Genomic DNA, 19093 nt, shown 5'->3' on the forward strand with positions numbered 1-19093 from the left:
GGAACGCGGCGACGGCGAGCCACGGTTTCCAGGGAAGTCGAACCGCGACGCACTCGGGAGCGAATTCTGGACGGACCTGGGTGCCCGGGACCAGTGAGCGGGGACCGCGGCGCGGCGGCAGCAACCGAAAGCGCAGCTGCTCAGCTGTAGTCCACGCCCCCTTCCCGCCCCGGGGACAGTCTCTGCGGAAAGTCGCGTTTGTGATTTCTGGAGAGCACCCAGCGGGACGACGGCGGTCTTGCCTGGTCGTTCGGGCCAAGCGACGAGGAAACGGTTTCCCGGCGAACTGCCCACCCCACCCCCGCGCCCCTAGGTAGCCCGTACCTGTAGGGCCTGAAGATGCTGAGATCTATGTGGAATTTTCTAAAACGTCATAAAAAGAAATGCATCTTCCTGGGCACAGTGCTCGGAGGTGGGTGACAGCGTTCTCGGAAGGGACTTTGGGAGCCAGGGGCGGAAGAGAGGTGACTGTCCTCTAAAACAGAGGCCGGGCGACCGTAGTCCCGGATATGCAGAGGAGGAGAGTCGCTCACCCGTCGGACGCGGCGCGGGGTGACCAGCCTCTCAGGTTCTTCCCACCTCTGCGGTCGTGGAATTTGTGTCTTTGGTCCTGACACTGCCGCTCTACTCTGCTTCTCTCCTATCCTTTTCTCTCACGGACCTTGGGGGAAGCCGCCACACTTAAGTTTCTGTTTCAAGATACCATTCTCTTACAGACACGTATTTTTAAGTTGTGGTTTTTCCTGTGAGATTCTTCATGGGTATTGCGTTCTCGGTAGTTTGGCTTTTCACCCTTCTCAGAAGTTTCGTCATAGTCTAGGAGAACCTAAAGCCTGCACTCTCCAGTGTTGTTTTAAGTTAATTTGTTTTTTTTTTAAACCGCACACAGGTAAAGGACTGGAAGATGTGTACTAGACAGAGAAACGCAGATCGGTATTTTAGTTCTGTGTCTGCTTCTTGAGAATACAAGTTATGCAGTGAGAAGGTGTTTGGAAGATGTTGTGCAATCTTCCTCTGGATCTTCAAGGTTAGGATCAATGCCCGTCTGTCTGGCTGACATAACTGAGTCAGCTTAGGCTGAGAAGACATTAAGATACAGGTGGGATAATGGTGAGAGCCTTTGCCTTATATGGTGGTCATGTCACAACACGCAGGGATTTGAAGGAGAGAATAAAAAGCTTTGTGAGATAGAAGGAAATGTAGGAATGTTAAGAAGAATCCTTAGCGTTTGATTTTTTTTGAGAAATATCACTAACTACATGCTTTGGTTACAGAAGTACTTAAAAAACAAGAACAAGTTTTCTAAGGAATTTGGTTGCTTTTATCTGTTAGGTAATATTCTATTGCCTCCAAACAGTTTGAGATTAACAATATTTTTGGCATCAGTAACTCAGATCTGTTGATTCTGGAAAGTTTGAAATCAGCTTATTGATGAGGTAAGGAGAGTCTTCCTCATCTCTGAGGTCTTTCACAAATCAGTACATTTTTATGTGAATTTTTACAGCCTTCTCTGAGAAATCCTTTACAAATAAACTCTCCAGTATCTTCAGCCACTGACATCTAATGTACAGATCTCCCTCAACTTGCAATGGGGTTATGACCCAGTAAACATAGGAAGTTGAAAATATCATAAGTCAAAAGTACATTTAATATTAGCTCACCTACCAAACATCATAGCTTAGCCCAGCCTACATAAAATGTGCTAGGAACACTTAGTTTAGCCTATAGTTGGACAAAATCATCCAACACAAAGCCCGTCTTATAATAGTGTTAATATCTCCTGTAATTTATTGAATACTGTACTGAAAGTGAAAAATAGACTGGTTGAATGATTACAGAATGATTGTAAGAGTTGTTTACTCTCAAAGATTGCATGGCTAACCGGGAGCTGGGGCTCACTGCCACTGCCCAGCATCACAAAAGTATGTGACCGCATATTTGCTAGCTCAGCAAAAGATCAAAATTTAAAGTATGGATTCTACTGAATGTGTAATACTTCTGCATCATCATAAAGTCAAAAATATGTATAATTCAGGGACTATCTATATAATTCAGTTATGCTAAAACCACTAAGTCCATTTTATTTGCAAAGTTAAAGATATACATATGATGGAAGAAGTACAAATAAAATATTTTTTGCCTCAACTGAGGTAAGGAAAATAATCTCTCTAGCAATCTCAAAATAGCATACCCCTTCCGATTTATGGAACAACTTAATGGTAGATGAGAGATAATCATAGGGGAAGCTAAAGAGTATACTTAAGACATAGTTACAGATTTTTTTCAAAAAAATTTTTTGAGAGCTTATAATTACAGATTAAGGGAAATGAGAGAGGAAAAAAAGTTCAGAGGGACAGAAAGAGAAAATAATCCAAGTGTTTTATATCTTCCTACAACATTTGAAATGTTACATTTCAGTTAATCTAAGACATATTTATCCAGTGCCTGTAGTGTTTACGGTAGTATGATTGGAAATGCAAGAGTTACAGATTTTTCATAGTAATAGCTACCATTTACTGGATGTCCAGTGGGCACTGTGCTAAGCTCTTGTGTTCAGTGGGCAGGACAACAAGAGTAGTTATTGTCATTTCCATTCAAAAATGTGGGAATTAGAGTCCTAAGAATTGAGGAAACTTGCCCAGGATCTCAGAGTTAATAATAAGGAAACTAGAATTCAAACCAGGTGTGTTAGATTCTGAAGCACTTTCTCTTTGCATACTTTACCATTCTGCCTTCATGGACTTCATGGTCTGACGGGAATGGAAAACAAGTGTCTTAGTCTGCTAGGGCTACTATAACAAAATACCATGGACTGTGTGACTTTAGACCACAGAAATTTATTTCCCCCAATTCTAGAGGCTGGATCAGGCTGCTAGCAAAGTTAGGTGAGGGCCTGCTTCCAGGTTGCAGACTTTTTGTGTCATCACATGGCCACAAGGGTAGAGGTCTCTGTGAAGTCCCTTTTATAAGAACACTAATCCCATTCATGAAGGCTCCACCCTCATGACCAAGCACCTCCCAAAGACCTCACCTCCTAATATCATCACATCAGGCATTAGGATTTCAACATGTGAATTCTGAGGGGACACAAACATTCTGAATATAACAAGTATATAAATAATTAAAATACAAAACAATAAGAGACCTCGGGGAAAATATGGCATACAGATCAAACCAGCAGATAGCGTGTGCAATTGGAAAAAAATAGAAAAGGTCTTCATGGAAGAAGTGGCATATTTTGTCAGGCTTGAAAACCAGGTACAATATCAACATAGATGCTCAAAGAAGTTTGGCTATCAGTGGTGGAAAAAAAAAAAAAAACTAAAACTTTGAGGTACAGGCCTTTCATAGGAATTTCCTACATTTTGGATGAGTAACTGCTTTAGACCAATTTGTACAATTTACCAGTTTATGAAATGTAAACTTTTTGGTCTGAGGTCTCCTTTATACTTGTAAAAATTAAAGACTCTAAACAGCCTTTAAAAATTATATCTATTAATGGTGGCCATATTAGAAATTAAAATAAAGAATTATTTAAATATTAAATAACAATAGTAAACCATTACATAGTAACACAAATATTATTTTTTAATAATTTTTTTTTAAAAGAGAGGCATCATTTTACATTTTTGCTAATCTCTTCACCGTCTGGCTTAATTAAAGAAAGCTGGATTCCCGTCTTTCTTTCTGCATCTAGTCAGTTTTGTTACCACGTCATGTAGCCTCTGGAATACTCTGCTGTGTGAAAGGATGAGAATGAAAAAGATAAAAACTACAAAAATGGTTTTGACTCACAGATTCCATGAAAAGGTATTGAACACCCCCAAGCGTACCCAAGCCACATTTCGAGAACCAATACTCAAGAGAAAATGTTGCAGAACAGAGAATAACCAGATTATATTTATTAGCTTGCTGATTTCTAAAAATCTCAGAGCGTTGACTTATAATTTATATCTTAATCCTTGTAATTTTTGGTCTCTTTAGTTTTCCATTTTTTTCATTCAACAAATATCTGAGTAAGAGTGAGTGCCTCTTCCAACTTTATCAGGCTCTGGGAATACAAAGGAATAAGACAGTTCTTGACTCTGAGGAACTCTTGGTACTGACTGGAAAGCAGTACAGTGATGATACCATAATAGAGTACCATAGTAGAGCTAGTGCTGTGGGGACTTAGAGGAGAGAGAAATAAATGTGAAGGTGTCTGGCAGGCTTCACTCAGGAATTCACTTGAGTCAAGTTGTACAGCTAGCAGAAGAATGGGACACAGCTGGAAAAAGGGATATTCAACAGATTCAAATATATTGCTTGTGATGAATCAGTGTATTTCACTATGGCTAGGAACAGGGAATAAATAGGGAGCAGCAAAAGATGTATTTGGGGGACGCCTGGGTGGCTCAGTTGGTTAAGCGGCTGCCTTCGGCTCAGGTCATGATCCCAGCGTCCTGGGATCGAGTCCCACATCGGGCTCCTTGCTCAGCGGGGAGCCTGCTTCTCCCTCTGCCTCTGTCTGCCTGTGCTCGCTCGCTCTCTCTCCCTCTGTCTCTGACAAATAAATAAATAAAATCTTTTAAAAAAAAAAAAAAAAAAAGATGTATTTGGGAAACTAGCCTGAGTGCAGTTTGTGAAGGGCCTTCTATATTGTGCCATTCTACAGAATCTGGACATTATCTTGGGCACCAGTGCTTCTCGATTTTCTATGATAAAAATCACTTAAGGGGCTTAATAAAAACATAGAATTTTCTCTCTTTTTTAAGATTTTATTTATTTATTTGTCAGACAGTGCACGCAAGCTGGGTAAGTCTCCGGCGGAAGGAGAGGCAGCCTCCCCGCTGAGCAGGGTCCTGGGATCATGACCTGAGCCAAGGGCAGCCGCTTAACCAACAGAGCCACCCAGGCATCCAAAAACATAGTTTTCTTTCTCAGATTCTGATTCTTCTGGTCCAGACCAGTTCATTTATTCATCAGTTATCCAGCAAATATTTATTGAGCTTCCTCTGTGTAACAATATATGTATTGGGAATGCAGTATTGTATAAGACAAAATATTTGGGGATGATTTCAGGGAACTCCCTTAAAAGCTATGTTTTTAACGGGTGCTTCAAGTAATTCTGATGTTAAGTGAAACAGGGAATCCATCTTAAGAAAAGGTGGCAGGGTGTTGAAGAATTCTAATCACAGGAATATGTAGTCAGATTTAAATTTTAGAAAATTACTTGGCATATGAAAGGTGGATTGGAAAGGTGTGAGACCAGAAGAAAAGAGGAGAAGAGGAAGCTGGAAACCAGTTCTTAAGAGCATTATTCAGAATCTGAATGAAGACAATGGTAAAGAAGTTGGAGTAAAGTGGCAAAATTTAGAGAATATTTCTGAAATAGAATCAGACTAGCAGGATTTGATATTTTGTTAGATTTTGAGCAGTGATAATAGATTATTTTCAAACTCTTACTGAAATTATTAACCTAGTAATAATCTGGTAAAATAGTTGTATTCCAGGGATTTTTGTCCAGAAAAAGAAAACAACTAAAAGACAGTTTGAAGAAAAAAAAAAAAACTGAATTTATAATGTAGAAAGACTAGAAGATGTTTTGCTTTACCAGCGATGTTCTGAAAGGAAATCTCAAAACATTTTACATTGATTTGGAGGGTGGAAGGAGGATTATTTTTGTTTTTGTTTTTAGATAACTCAGGGGTAAGGGCAGAGACCTGTGAGGGGGAAGGAGAGAGAATCTCAAGCAGAGTCCACACTGAGTGCAGAGACCAACGCAGGGCTTGATCTTACAACCCTGAGGTCATGACCTGGGCTAAAACCAAGAGTTGGACACTTAACAGACTTAGCTATCTTGCGCCCCCATTTTCTGAAGTATTTAGTGATTGTTTCCATTATTCATAAATAAAACCTTAGCTACAGAAGAAACTTTTAAAGCACCTTACAATCCCAGCCTGTCATTTTATGGATGAAAAAAATTAGATACAGAGAGAGGAAGAGACTTGCTTCAAGTTACCTACCTAAATGGTGCCATAACCATCAATATCTATTGTCTTCAGGTCAGATGATCCTGAATCCCATATTTTAGCTAATAAATTCTGTGCCCTCATACTTATTTTCCTAGGTAATAAAAAAAATCAGAATTTATTAATTTTAGGAATGAGAGTTTGGCTAAATTTGCCTTTGTATAGTAACTTACTTCAGTGCTAACTCAAAAATAATAATAATAATAATGGGTTGTGGGATTTTAGCCTAATTTCATGTATTTGTTTGCTATTGTTTCCATAACGAAGTACCACAGACTGAGTGCTGAAGCAACAGAAATGTATTATCTCATTGTTCTGGAGTCCAGAAATCTAAGATCAATGTGTTTCAGGATTTGTTTCTTCTCAGGGCTATAAGAGAAGGATCTTCTACAGGCCCCTCTCCTCAGTTTTTAGATGGTTATCTCCTCTGTGTCTTTACATCATCTTCCTTCTACACACGTCTGTGTCCAAATTTTCTCATACCAGAATACCTTCATGTTGGATTAGAGCCCACCCTAATGACCTCCTTTCAACTTGATTACCTCTGTAAAGACCCTGTCTCCAAATAAGGTAACATTCTGAAGTAGGGAGACTTCAACTTATGAATAGGGAATGGGTGTGTGTGACATAGTTCAACCCATAATAATTCATTTTTTTTAGCTTTAGTTAGAATATACAACACTTATAAAATACAGTAGCTCCTGAAAATTTTTTATCAGACACTGTTGAGAATGTAATGAAAGCAGTATACCTTTTCTTCCAGAAAACACATATATCAGTCATTTATTATTATTCCAGAAAATTCTTAGATACGCAAATGTCATCATTGCAGTGTTTCACCTTACATTATTATTATTTTTATTTGAGAAATAGTAATCATTTTACACATAACCTTAAGCAGCCTATTGTGCAAATAAAACACAAGCAATTCATTGAGAAGTAGTTGTTATCCAAAAATTGCCTATCAAAGAGTTACTTTGTGAAATATAAGTCAGTTTCTTCATTCTGTTGGTGTTATGGCACTGTCATCAGTTTATTGAGGGTGGATTACAAAAAGGTTGCTCTGAAGCCACCTATATAACTTTCATTTGCTCTTTAAGCATGATTATAATACATGTATTTGCATATAGCTGCAGTCATAGTTTATTTCTGTCTAATTATTTGCAGGACATACCTTTTACTGAACTATTATTTTTTTAAGATTTTATTTATTTATTTGACAGAGATCACAAGTGGGCAGAGAGGCAGACAGAGACAGAGAGAGGGGGAAGCAGGCTCCCTGCCGAGCAGAGAGCCCAATGTGGGGCTTCATCCCAGCACCGTGGGATCATGACCTGAGCTGAAGGCAGAGGCTTTAACCCACTGAGCCACCCACGCACCCCTGAACTATTATTTTTAAAAATATATAATATGTTATCAGTTCATCTATAATGCTTGTATTAGTGAAAATATTTCAGGATGTGTGTTTTCTTTGCAGTCCTTACAGGGCCATCTCCTCCCCACTTGTGACAAGCAGACTAACTCCAATTATTAGGTCCTGCACAGTTCTTAGGTTCTCTTTGATAGATATTGAGGGCCTCAAGCAGTTGGAGATAGGTGAGGATTTGGTACAAATTTGTTGCCAGGTTATAATGAAACACATGCTGGCACACATAAAAGCATCTGGCTAGCCAGTATAAATAAGACAGTATCATAACTTGTTTTATAAGCTTATTGAAGTCCCAGCATCCTCTTCCCGTGCTGCAACAGAACCTTGCATAAAAAGGTACGGAGGTCAAGCCCTTAGTATTTGATTTGCTTTCTCCCTCTGCCTCTCCCCCACCCACTTCTCTCTTTAAAAAAAAAAAAAAAAAAAAAAAAAAATTGCCTGAAGCAAATGCTTTGTAGGATTCTCTTGGCCACTTGGTTAACTCCTTTGACTAAGGATCCTCCTAAGTAGCAGCTGAGGATTCAAGGCTAAGTCATTCCTAAGGATAAAGGACTTTCTAGATTCATATATTCTTGCTCAAATGAGTATTACTAAAACGTTTTGGCTAATCCAGTATCTTAAACACCACTAATTTAATCTATGAAAATCCATTCCTAATATTCATTATGCTAGGTAAAAGTTAGTTGAAGTACTTAAACCTTAGAGTGGGCTTTGGTCAAATGCTAACCAGCCACTCAGGAGTATTCACATTCCCAGTTAGGACAACTGACTGCGCCTGGGGCATAGACCAAAATGTGCACATTTATATCATCTGTCCATCCTAAAATGTGTTCAACAAAATTATAGGCCTCGTGACCCCACCTATATTTTTATGCTGTGGTGTTATAATGTAGGAATTTCTTTACCTTCTTCCTTCTCCCTTTTCCACTGAAAGTGCTAGTTCTCAATGTCTGACTACCTACCTTTCTTGTATTCTTTTTATCTTTAAATAAATAAATAAATAAATATTTTACCTTACATTTTTAAAAAGTATTATATGTTGGCTGAAGAAAATATGGAAGATGGAAAGAAGCTAATAGAAGAAAAAGATCAGCTACTATCCTACTGCTCAACAATGATTATAGTTTATGTTTTTTTCCATGTATCTACTTACATTAAAAAGGGAGACATCAAGATCTTATTTTATAAACTAACAATATATATGGATATGTCCTTGAGTTGTTGGCTAATTTAGCAAGGCAGTTTTTAACAGCCACATAAGATTTCACAAGATTTTTGTATGGATAGACCATAATTTACTTAGTGGTCCCTTATTGCTGGACACTTAGAATATCTCCACTTCACTATTAAAGGCATTGCCAGACTTTGTACATTTAATTCCTTTTCTGTTTTCTTCAGACCTAACTTTATGTACCCATCATTGACTGTTAAAATGCCTATCTCCTTTTCCTTATATTTAGGTCACAATTCCTATGTAAGTCTTTAATTTAGATTTTTAAAAGTTGTGATTTTTAACTCTTCATTGATATAAACCTTATATTTGGATGAAGCATGTTAAAAATACTGTTTGGAATTTTTACCACCCTAATTAACTAGATTAACATACTTGTTTGTTTTAAAAAATAATTTTAGGAGTATATATCCTGGGAAAATATGGACAAAAGAAAATCAGAGAAATACAAGAAAGAGAAGCTGCAGAGTACATTGCTCAAGCAAGACGACAGTATCATTTTGAAAGTAACCAGAGGACTTGCAATATGACAGGTAAGGCAAAGAGAAATATTTATACATATATATAAAGTTACTTGATGATTTATATTAATTTGCATACCTCCAGGACCAAAGAGGAAAAAGCAAAAGGATTTATATGATTTAACTAAAATACATCATTAAATGTTGATTTTTAAAATCAGTATAAATCAATATGCAATATACAATAAATGCTTGTTCATTCAGCTTATTTATTCATTCAGCAAATACTTGGGGTACCTAGAGCTGGGGAAATAAGGAGAATGATTAAAAAAAAAAAATCCCTGACATTTAGAATTTATATGCTAATGAGAGTAACAAATGATAACATATAAATAACTTAAGGCAGTGATGGCTGCTATAAGGAGAATAAAGATGTGTAAGGGAGCGGTTCTTTAAGAAATGGCAATCAGGAGAGTCAGGCCTCTTTGAGGAGGTGACATTTGAAGAAAACCAAATGATTCAATGGAGGGAGCCATGCACAATGCCTTCAATGGGAATGGGCTTGACACTCAAGAATGCAAAAGGGGTATGTAGCTAGAGCAGAATGAGCAATGTAAGAGTAGTGGGAAGTAAGGCTGTAAGGATAGGCCTGATTTCATTAGGCCTAACAGCTGCAGTAAAAATTCCTGAGTGTGTTAAACTTACAGTAGGCAGCTACAAACCCATGAGTGCAGCACAGAAGAGTACACTACTCAACAAAAATTAATGGTAATGATTTAACCTCCAGAGTTGGAAATCTACTGGGAGAATGCCATAACAAAATCAACTGCTCACATTTGAAGGGAATAGGCTTTATAACTGGTATAACCCCTTAAAGAATTAGTTCTCAAATCCATGTCAAACCTGTTTTTCTTTGTTATTGTTTAAAGCTTAATCTTTTCTCTAACACTTCTTTTAAGAACAGTTAATTTAGAAAGAATTTGTAAAAGTAGGTTCTCTTTATTTACTTTTGAAAGCAGAATTTTTTTTCTGAGTTTAAGACTTTAAATTTAGTACAATAATAATACTTCATTCTATAAAGCAAATAGTGATCATCAATACTGCATGTAATGACAATTCAGATAAAACACATTAGGAGGGCACGTGATGTAATGAACACTAGGTGTTAATATGCAGTTGATGAATCACTGAACTCTACCTCTGAAACTAATAATACACTATATATTAATTAATTGAATTTAAATAAAATTTTTTAAAAAACAGTGAGTTCCTAGGTTTTCCTTATAATATCCCTGTATCTTTGGGCAAATCTATATCTCATTTCTCTCTTCTATAAAATGATCATCATAAAACCCACTTCATAAATGTTTTATAGAATGTGAAGAGATAATGCATGTAAAGTGCTTAGTGCGTAATAAATACTCAGTAAATGATAACTTTTTAAAAGTTACATAATTTTTGGGGTGCTTGAGTGGCTCAGTCAGTTAAGCATCTGACTTTTGATCTTGGATCAGGTCTTGATCTCAGGGTCATGAGTTCAAGCTCTGCGTTGGGCTCCATACTGGATGTGGAGCCTACTTAAAAGAAAAAAAAAAAGTTACATAATTCTTTAAATTGATATTCAGCATTCAATGAAGTGATACTATCAAGGACATGTTAATGACTTTTTAGAAAATAAGTACAGTGCATTTCTGGTTATTACTCAGATTTTCAGAAAATAGAAGTAGGTAGTCTAGAGTCTGCAAATCCATCTCCATTTGACATGGACTTTTGTGTCAGTTTGGGTTCCCTGGAAAACAGATGCTAAGCTGGGATTAGATGTGCAAGAGATATATTGGGGGGGTGGGGAACACCTGCAAAGAACAAAGGGGAGGGAGCAGAAGGAGGTGAGGGAAGCTTTCAGACCATAGTGCAGGTCTCACACGTGAATGGAAAGGGAGAAGGAAAGAAGATTAGATAAGAAGAGTTTCAGCCTATAGCATAGTTTCAAGAAAGTTTTGGCAGGCCAGTGGGGAGTCCTTAAGTCAAAACTCTCTGGAATGGATCTCTGTTAGTATCACCACACTACTCTTCCGGCTGGGAGTGGTGCAGACATGGTAATGGATCCAAAGGAGTCACAGCTGGGCTGCCAGCCAACCATGCTCCTCCTAGCAGATTTGGTGGAACATTTCCATGACCACCACAACCCTCAGATGAATAAATGGCTGCAGATAGATAATTAAAAATAAAATACAATAGGAGCCAAATAGAAGCTCACTGGAACACTTTCCAAATTAGCTTTCTGGTATGCATTGATAATGGGGTTATAAATCATATGATTAAATTTCTATCCTTTTGAATAAGGTACAATGGATATACTAGAAAAATGTCGTAGCTTTAGATATATATGACTAGTTTTTTTTACCCAAAAAGTTGGCCCCAACTTGAAAGATACCATCTAATAAAATGTTTCTGTATTCTGCCCTATGGCTTTATCTTCTTCATGATTTTTACTGAATATTCAGGAGAGATACTTATTAAATTTATATGTGACACAGTGCTAGGCTGGGATAAATGAATTGTTCTGCATTAAAAGTCAGTTGTACAGATACACAATTATCTAAGCCTGCTTGCAAGCAGGATATATGAGTAAGGTTTGGGAGTTCTAGTTGAGCACAAACTGGTTATAAAGACTTTAATATGATTTCTAGAAGTACTAATTTAATCTTAGACCACAAAAATAAAATCTGATTCAGATCACAGGTAGTTGCATCATGCTCTGGAATCATCAGAGTGCAGGTCCATTTCTGCCTCTCATATGTTAAGAAGATACAAACTGGAGGGGTGCCTGGGTGGCACAGTTGGTTAAATGCCCGACACTTGGTTTCAGCTCAGGTCATACCTCAGCCGCATGAGATCCAGCCCCAGGCAGGGCTCAATGCTAAGTGCAGAGTCTTCCTGAGATTCTCTCTCTCCCTCTGCCCCTCCTACTCATGCTTTCTCTTTCTCTCAAATAAATAAATTAAAAAAAAAAAAAAGAAGAAGAAGAAGATACAAACTGGAATGTATCAGAAAAGGCCAAACAAGGATAATAACAAGGGCTGACACTGAGCGTTCTCATGTGCAAATATTCTAAATGCTTTGTATGTCTCAGTTAAACCTTACAGCAATTCTATAAGATAGATCCAAAGTTATCCTCAGTTTACAGAGAAAACAGGGGCACTGGAGGGTTAAATAACTTGCTCAGGGTCACACAGATTCAGTAGCTGGTGAAGGGTTGTCTTGTGATTTATGGTTGGACTGGGGGGTGTTTATCATGGAGACCAGATGGCTAAAGGAAAACATGAATGCTGCATTCAACTAGGTACAGAAACATATTTGTTCCGTGTTTTTTAAAAAACTGCCTGGAAGAAAAGAATTGACTTGTCTTCTGTTGAATAGGCTGAAGGGGAAAGTGAAAAGCTCTTATCTTTCAGAATTGTTGAAGAGACTCCCCTCAAATCCTGTTGTTTTACCGCATAATCTTTAAAGTCATTCCTTACTACATTTTCTGTCTGTAGGACTCTAAACCTTAATTTTTCCTGGTTGGCTAACATATTGCATTTGGGCTAGGCATATGTACCAAATACGCTGAGATAAGCTACCTTTTCCATTGGCTCTGAGCTGTGACTTTAGTAAATAATAAATAACTTAGGTGATTTAATCATACGGCTTGAGGAAATACACTGAAGCTCCATAGTACAGCACTGAATTGGTGTCTAGAGTAGGTTAAAAGCTAAATGTTCTATAGAAAAAAATAATACGGGTTTTATAATTGGTATGTCTTACCTAGTCAAGAAATAAAAATCACACACTGAAGTTTTTCCCTTTTAGAATGTGGTATTTGTGATCTCTTGATATTTTTTCATTTTGTTATCATTACTTATTTAGTGTTAGAAACTCATTTTAAATTATTATATGTGCATTTCTCCAACTTTTCTTATACCATGCAGGAACCATAAATAAAGTAACTTCTATAAATTACATGCAGTCTTTTTTTTCCATAGAGCACTATGTCTTAGTGTTATTCTTGGGGAGTTACAGGCAATAACCTTTGGCAAAACCAAAGTACAACTCAGCGGTTCTTAATTCCCAGCCTGATCTTTTGTCTAGGTTTCAGTACGTGCTTACTGCTTTGTAATATTTAATAAACTTTTCTAAAAATAGAAATAAAATATGAAACAGAAGGTGTAAAGATAAAAATGTTGTTTTGATCATTTTATTATATCAGAAATAAATTTATTGTAAAAAAAAAAATTGGGGGGCGCCTGGGTGGCTTAGTGGGTTAAGCCTCTGCCTTCAGCTCAGGTCATGATCCCAGGGTCCTGGGATTGAGCCCCACATCGGGCTCTCTGCTCAGCAGGGAGCCTGCTTCCCCTGATCTCTCTGCCTGCCTCTCTGCCTACTTGTGATCTCTCTCTCTGTCAAATAAATTAAAAAAAAATAAAATCTTTAAAAAAAGAAGAGAAGAGAAAAGAGATGATTATTATTATTCCATCATCCAGAGACCACCACTTTTCACATCTCAGAATAATTCTTCCCATTCTTTCTTGTATGTTTACATTGCTATAGTCATAGTATATATATAATTCTATCACTTAATGTAAATGATATGTTAAATCATTTAACATAAAAAGTTAAATGATTTGTTAGCATAAACTCAGTTTTTCTTATTCTTAGTAATAACAACTTGAAACTCTACCCCCGACATTCCCTCCCAACCCTTGCTAGTTGTTAGTCCAATCATATAGCCTAAAACAACATGTGTTTCTCAGCGAAGGCAGTCATATCACTTGCAACCTTTTTTATTTTCTGTTTGCATCACAGTGTTGTCCATGCTTCCGACACTGAGAGAGGCCTTGATGCAACAACTCAATTCTGAGAGCCTAACCGCTCTGCTAAAAAACAGGTAAATGCAAGTTAACATCATTTTTTGTTTATACAGGTCACTTAAATTTATAGAATGAACTGAAATATTTTTCAAACATCTTTGTTTCTTTATTTTTCTAATTGATGCTTGTAATATACTCATTTAGAAAAAGTACTTAGTGACTCTGTCACTAAATTCATTCTATTTTGTCTATGTATTTTTGCTCTACCTTGGTGCACAAAGGAGGCCAACAATATATATATTTAGGTCAACAATATTTATGTGTATTCTGGTTTTCATATAAATAGATCTTTTATCACTTTGGCCTTATTCAGAAATGTAATTATTGAGTGCTTACAGAATGTGTTTCTGAACCAGATGTTGTGAAGCTAAGTTATGTTAAACATTGTGCTTCTTAAAGAGTTTACAGTATAATAGGTAAAACGTGAACATTTTGAGAAAGGCATATGAATTTACATTTTATATTATTAACAAAATGAAGTGCAAATATAACATGAGTGTACAATAATAATAATTTACCTTACCATCACAGTTCTCTGAGCACAAAGCACTTTTTACACATAGGACTTTATATATGGAGTACAGCATGTGTTGGGATTTTGTAATTTAGTGTGATGCTGTGTTCATTGAGGAAACTTCCAGAAGGAAATGGCAAGATGAAGGGAAATGAACAAGATGAAGGGAAATGTTTTATTTTATTTTATTTTAATGAACAAGATGAAGGGAAATGTTTTCAGTAAATAAATTTTAATCATTGTGACCTTACTGAAGTATTCACTTCCCTTGTAATTACCTTCCAATAGCCAGGGAGACGGAAATACTATTTCTAGAGGGTCTCTCTATGCTGAGCCCAGGACTAAACACCTTATGTACATGCTTCCATTTCATTTTCACAATATCCTTGTGAGGCAGATATTATCATCATCTGTATTTTACAGAGAGGAATTTACTACTCAGGTTAAATAACAAGCTAGAGAATTTCTTTAAAAGCATTTTTTCTATTCAGAGAATTCTTCCCAAAATAACAATGGCTTTGCTTGCTTGGGATTTTTTTAATCTGATTAAAGTATAATGTTAGTCATACAAATTTTATCATTTGTAGAGGATGATGCATTTTCACTACTCGATAGTTATAAAGTTTAGCTTATAAATTAGTTCATATAATTATATACATAAGAAACATGAAAGCAGATTTCTCTTGGTCAAATGAATGCTTAATTACCACCTATGGGCACATAAGTAGAAGGTAAAGAAATATGTACATGGGGCACCTGAGTGGCTCAGTTGGTTGAGTGTCCGACTCTTGATTTTTGGCTCAGGTCATGATCTGAAGGTGGTGAGATGGAACCCTGCATGGGGCTCCATGCTCAGCAGGGAGTTAGCTTCTCCCCTCTTCCTCTCTCTCTCTGCCCCTCCCCCCACTCAGTCTGTCTCAAATAAATAAATCTTCAAGGAAAAGGAAAAATATACGTAAGAAGTAGATAAAGAACAGAAATAGGCTTTAATTGCCTAAGTTTTAGTCTTACTAGGAAACTAAGACAAATGAAATAAGTGAATAGCACTTATAAAAGCAACATAATAACAGACATAATAAATATAGTAGCATTCTTCTCTCTTGGTGACTGTTTCCTGCAAGGCCCTGTGTTGCCTATGTTTTGGAGTATTTGAGATAATTAAGATCTCTTTCCCTTTAAGACTTTGTCACCCAAAGAAGGGAGTATATGACAAATTATGATAATTCAAGATATATTGTGTTTAGTCTATGATAAAAAGTGAAAGCAAAATGTGGGCCCAAAATGTGGGAGGCTAAAGAAGAAAGGGATTTATTTTGATGGATAACCCTGGACAGCTTTCAAGAAGAGGTGTCATTCCTCTTTTCTTAGTACACAAAATTTCTTAAATTCCTGAGTTTATTATTCCTTACTTACTGTTTCCTTTTTAAGTCTCTCAATGCTATTTTTTTCTTGCCTTTCTTTTGACATAAAATTACTGTTTGTAGTTTGGGATAAAAATGTCCATTTGAAAAATATTTGCATAAAGAGGGGCTTGAGCCCTTACAAACGTGTTTAAATAAGGAAATGATTTTCCTTATTTCATGATTTAAGGACCTTGCAGGATGTACACCATACGTCTTGAACCTGTGTCATCTAGGAATGGGATAACTGAACTCTAGAGTCAGTTCAATGGCAAAGAAAGATAAGCTAGTTATTTGCCACAATTGTAATGATAACTCAACTTTTTACTAAAATGTAAATTTATGTCTAAATATAATAATAAAGAATATGGGTTTGTAGTTTGTATATCTTTGTGGCTTTTTATTTCATTTTCCTTCTAATTTATTTGTATTGTATTTTACAAAAGTACTAGTTTGTGACAGATTGGAAATAAAAAAGAAAAATAAAATTGGTCCTTCCATGTAGATGGTTTGAAAAGCACTGAACTCCATCTATGTGGTATATCTACATATCTACACAGTAGAGCACTATGCCATGGTAAAAACAAACAAACAAACACAACTAAAGAAAATGCGTATAGTATGCTACCATTTATCTAAGAGGGCAAATTGCATATATAAGGCAAAACAATGATAAGTTAAAGTAAAAATTTTTAATAGTCACCTATGAAGAAGGGAGAGAGTAAAAGGGAATACAAACAGACTTACTTGAATATACTGTGCTGTGTAAATTTGACTTTAGAACCATGTAAATCTTTTACATATTTATAAAACTATATTTAGTGTTTACAAAACAATGTCTAGAAAGAGATAGTAAAATAAACCAACCTAAATGTGTAGTTGCTGTTATAACCACAAAGATAGAGACTATACCAGGTACAAAATCCTTAAAACTCTTCAATATTGCTATTGCTGTTCTGAGACTGTTGTTCACAGAGGGAAGGATGAAGCAAATTAGTAATTACATTGGTTTCATTGATTGCTAGTGTAGGCAAAAAGAAATAGATGTAAGATCAAGGAGATGAAGTTAAAAACCCCAGTAGTTTTAACAGAGTTACTACCTTAGTCTACCAAAAGGGCTTAGTAGCAATTAATATCCTTAATCAGAGATCATAGTTACAGACTATCATTTTCTGCTACAAAGAAGCAGGACTTTTTTTTTTTTTTTTTTTAAGATTTTATTTATTTGTTTGTCAGCGAGAGAGCAGGAGCACAAGCAGGGGGAGTGGCCGGCAGAAGGAGAAGCAGGCTGCCTGCTGCAGGACTCCATCCCAGGACCCTGGGATCTTGACCTGAACCAAAGACACTTAACTGATGAGCTACCCAGGTGTCCTGGAAGCAGGACTCTTGGAGAAAGGGTGATTTCAGGTCTGTAGCAAAAATTGAACAAGATGAACCCATGGAGTGCTGGGTGGCTCAGTTGGTTGAGTGTCCAACTCTTGATTTTGGCTCAGGTCATGATCTCAGGGTCCTGAGATCTAGCTCCACAAAGGACTCCATGCTCAGTGGGGTATCTGGTTGAGATTTCTTTTTCTCCCTGTCCCACTGTCCCTTCCCTCTCCCCACTTACGCACTCTCTCTCTAAAATAAATAAATAAATCTTTAAAAAAAAAAAAAAAAGGTGAACCCAGAACAACTTTTCTTGTCAGTAAGCAAGGAAGCTATCAAAAACTAGTAGGGTAATGTCAAAAGGATTCAGGAGCCAATCTGAAATAGCACCCACAATATTGGGTCAAAGACGGGCAATTTGAACACCAATAAGAATAATAAATACAGTGAGTCAAACATTAAATATATACTTATATATATTTAAATTCTTATGTTTATAATGATATTTTAAAACAAAAAATACTTTATTATTTACCTTTGAAGGATTACTGACATGCTTCATTATTTGTGAAATGGTAAATGAGGGAAAGAAATGAACAATTTTCTTGATTTTCCTATATGATTTTATGGTATATATGCATATGCTCAGAAGGAGGATAAAAACCAGAAGGATATATACCAATACACTAGTGAAAATGGTTGTGGGTTTTTTTTTTTTAAGATTTTATTTATTTATTTGAGAGAGAGATGCAGAGAGAGCAAGCATAAGCAGAGGAAAGAGGCAGAAGTAGAGGACAAGCAGACTCCTCTGAGCGGGGAGGCCAGTGCTGGGCTCAATCCCAGGACCCTGAGATCATGGCCTGGGCTGAAGGAAGACGCTTTGAGATACTTAGGTGCCATGTGAAAATGGTTGTTATCATTGGTTACTGAAATTACAGGGGTTTTTTTTTTACTATACTTACTATATTTTGTGGGCTTTGTTTCCTATAGTTCCTATAGTTATCCTGTAATAAAATAAAATTAATTATAAAGGTAATAAAGTTCTAAGTTTTCTATTAGATTACCTGATTACTATTCTTTATACTTTCTTCATTAGGCCTTCAAACAAGTTGGAAATATGGGAGGATTTGAAGATAATAAGTAAGTCTTCCTACTTTGTGTGACAGCACATCTTTAAAATACATATAAAGGGAAATTTTTATACTCACTCTTTTATGTGGATGACCCTTTTCTACCTCATAAAGTTGTCCACATTAAATAATTCTCATAAAGCAAGTTGATCAATATCTGGTCCTAGAAAGTATTCAGGAAATATTAGTGGTGGTGGTCGTATTACTGTTGTTATTATTATGATATGTAAACCTGTCCTAGACCACATATGCCTACATTAGGTACTGATACCTACAATATTATGTCTTTTTTTTTTTTTTTTTTTTTAGAGAGAGGGAGAGAAAGAGTGTGTGAGGAGACTGGGAGGGGCAGAATATATAGTGTATACAGAGTATACACACAGGTCTCAGTACTTTATACTACCAAGCATTCCTACATTTTCCCATCCATTCATATGATCCTTATCAACTAAATTATGCTTTAGCTTTGCCTATTTAAAAATAAATTAAACCTTTATAGTACTCTGTTTCAACCACCCCTTATATAATACCAAAGACTTCTACATTCTTCCCTCCCACTCATTCCTTGACACCCTAGAGCCTGACTCCTACTTCTGTGTCTCCGCCCAAACATATCTCACAAGCACCAATAGTAACTTC

The 19093-nt window shown here is 36.5% G+C and overlaps 1 protein-coding gene across 4 annotated transcripts in view; it reads left to right on the plus strand.

Moving 5' to 3' along the window:
- The first annotated feature begins 60 nt into the window (after positions 1-60).
- Positions 61-19093, plus strand: part of PEX3 (peroxisomal biogenesis factor 3) — a 33565-nt gene continuing 14532 nt past the window's right edge. Inside the window, exons 1-4 of one of the 4 annotated variants that reach the window (XM_032873077.1) lie at positions 61-412; positions 9073-9204; positions 13978-14059; positions 18421-18464. In XM_032873077.1, the coding sequence (XP_032728968.1) occupies positions 340-412; positions 9073-9204; positions 13978-14059; positions 18421-18464 (331 nt within the window). In that variant the 5' untranslated portion in view covers positions 61-339. The remainder of the gene's footprint in view (positions 413-9072; positions 9205-13977; positions 14060-18420; positions 18465-19093) is intronic. The other 3 variants (XM_032873078.1, XM_032873079.1, XM_032873076.1) reach the window with 3 other exon arrangements.

This window comes from Lontra canadensis, unplaced genomic scaffold (genome assembly GCF_010015895.1).
Source record: "Lontra canadensis isolate GAN:19392208 unplaced genomic scaffold, GSC_riverotter_1.0 scaffold47, whole genome shotgun sequence".
Classification (NCBI taxonomy): domain Eukaryota; kingdom Metazoa; phylum Chordata; class Mammalia; order Carnivora; family Mustelidae; genus Lontra; species Lontra canadensis.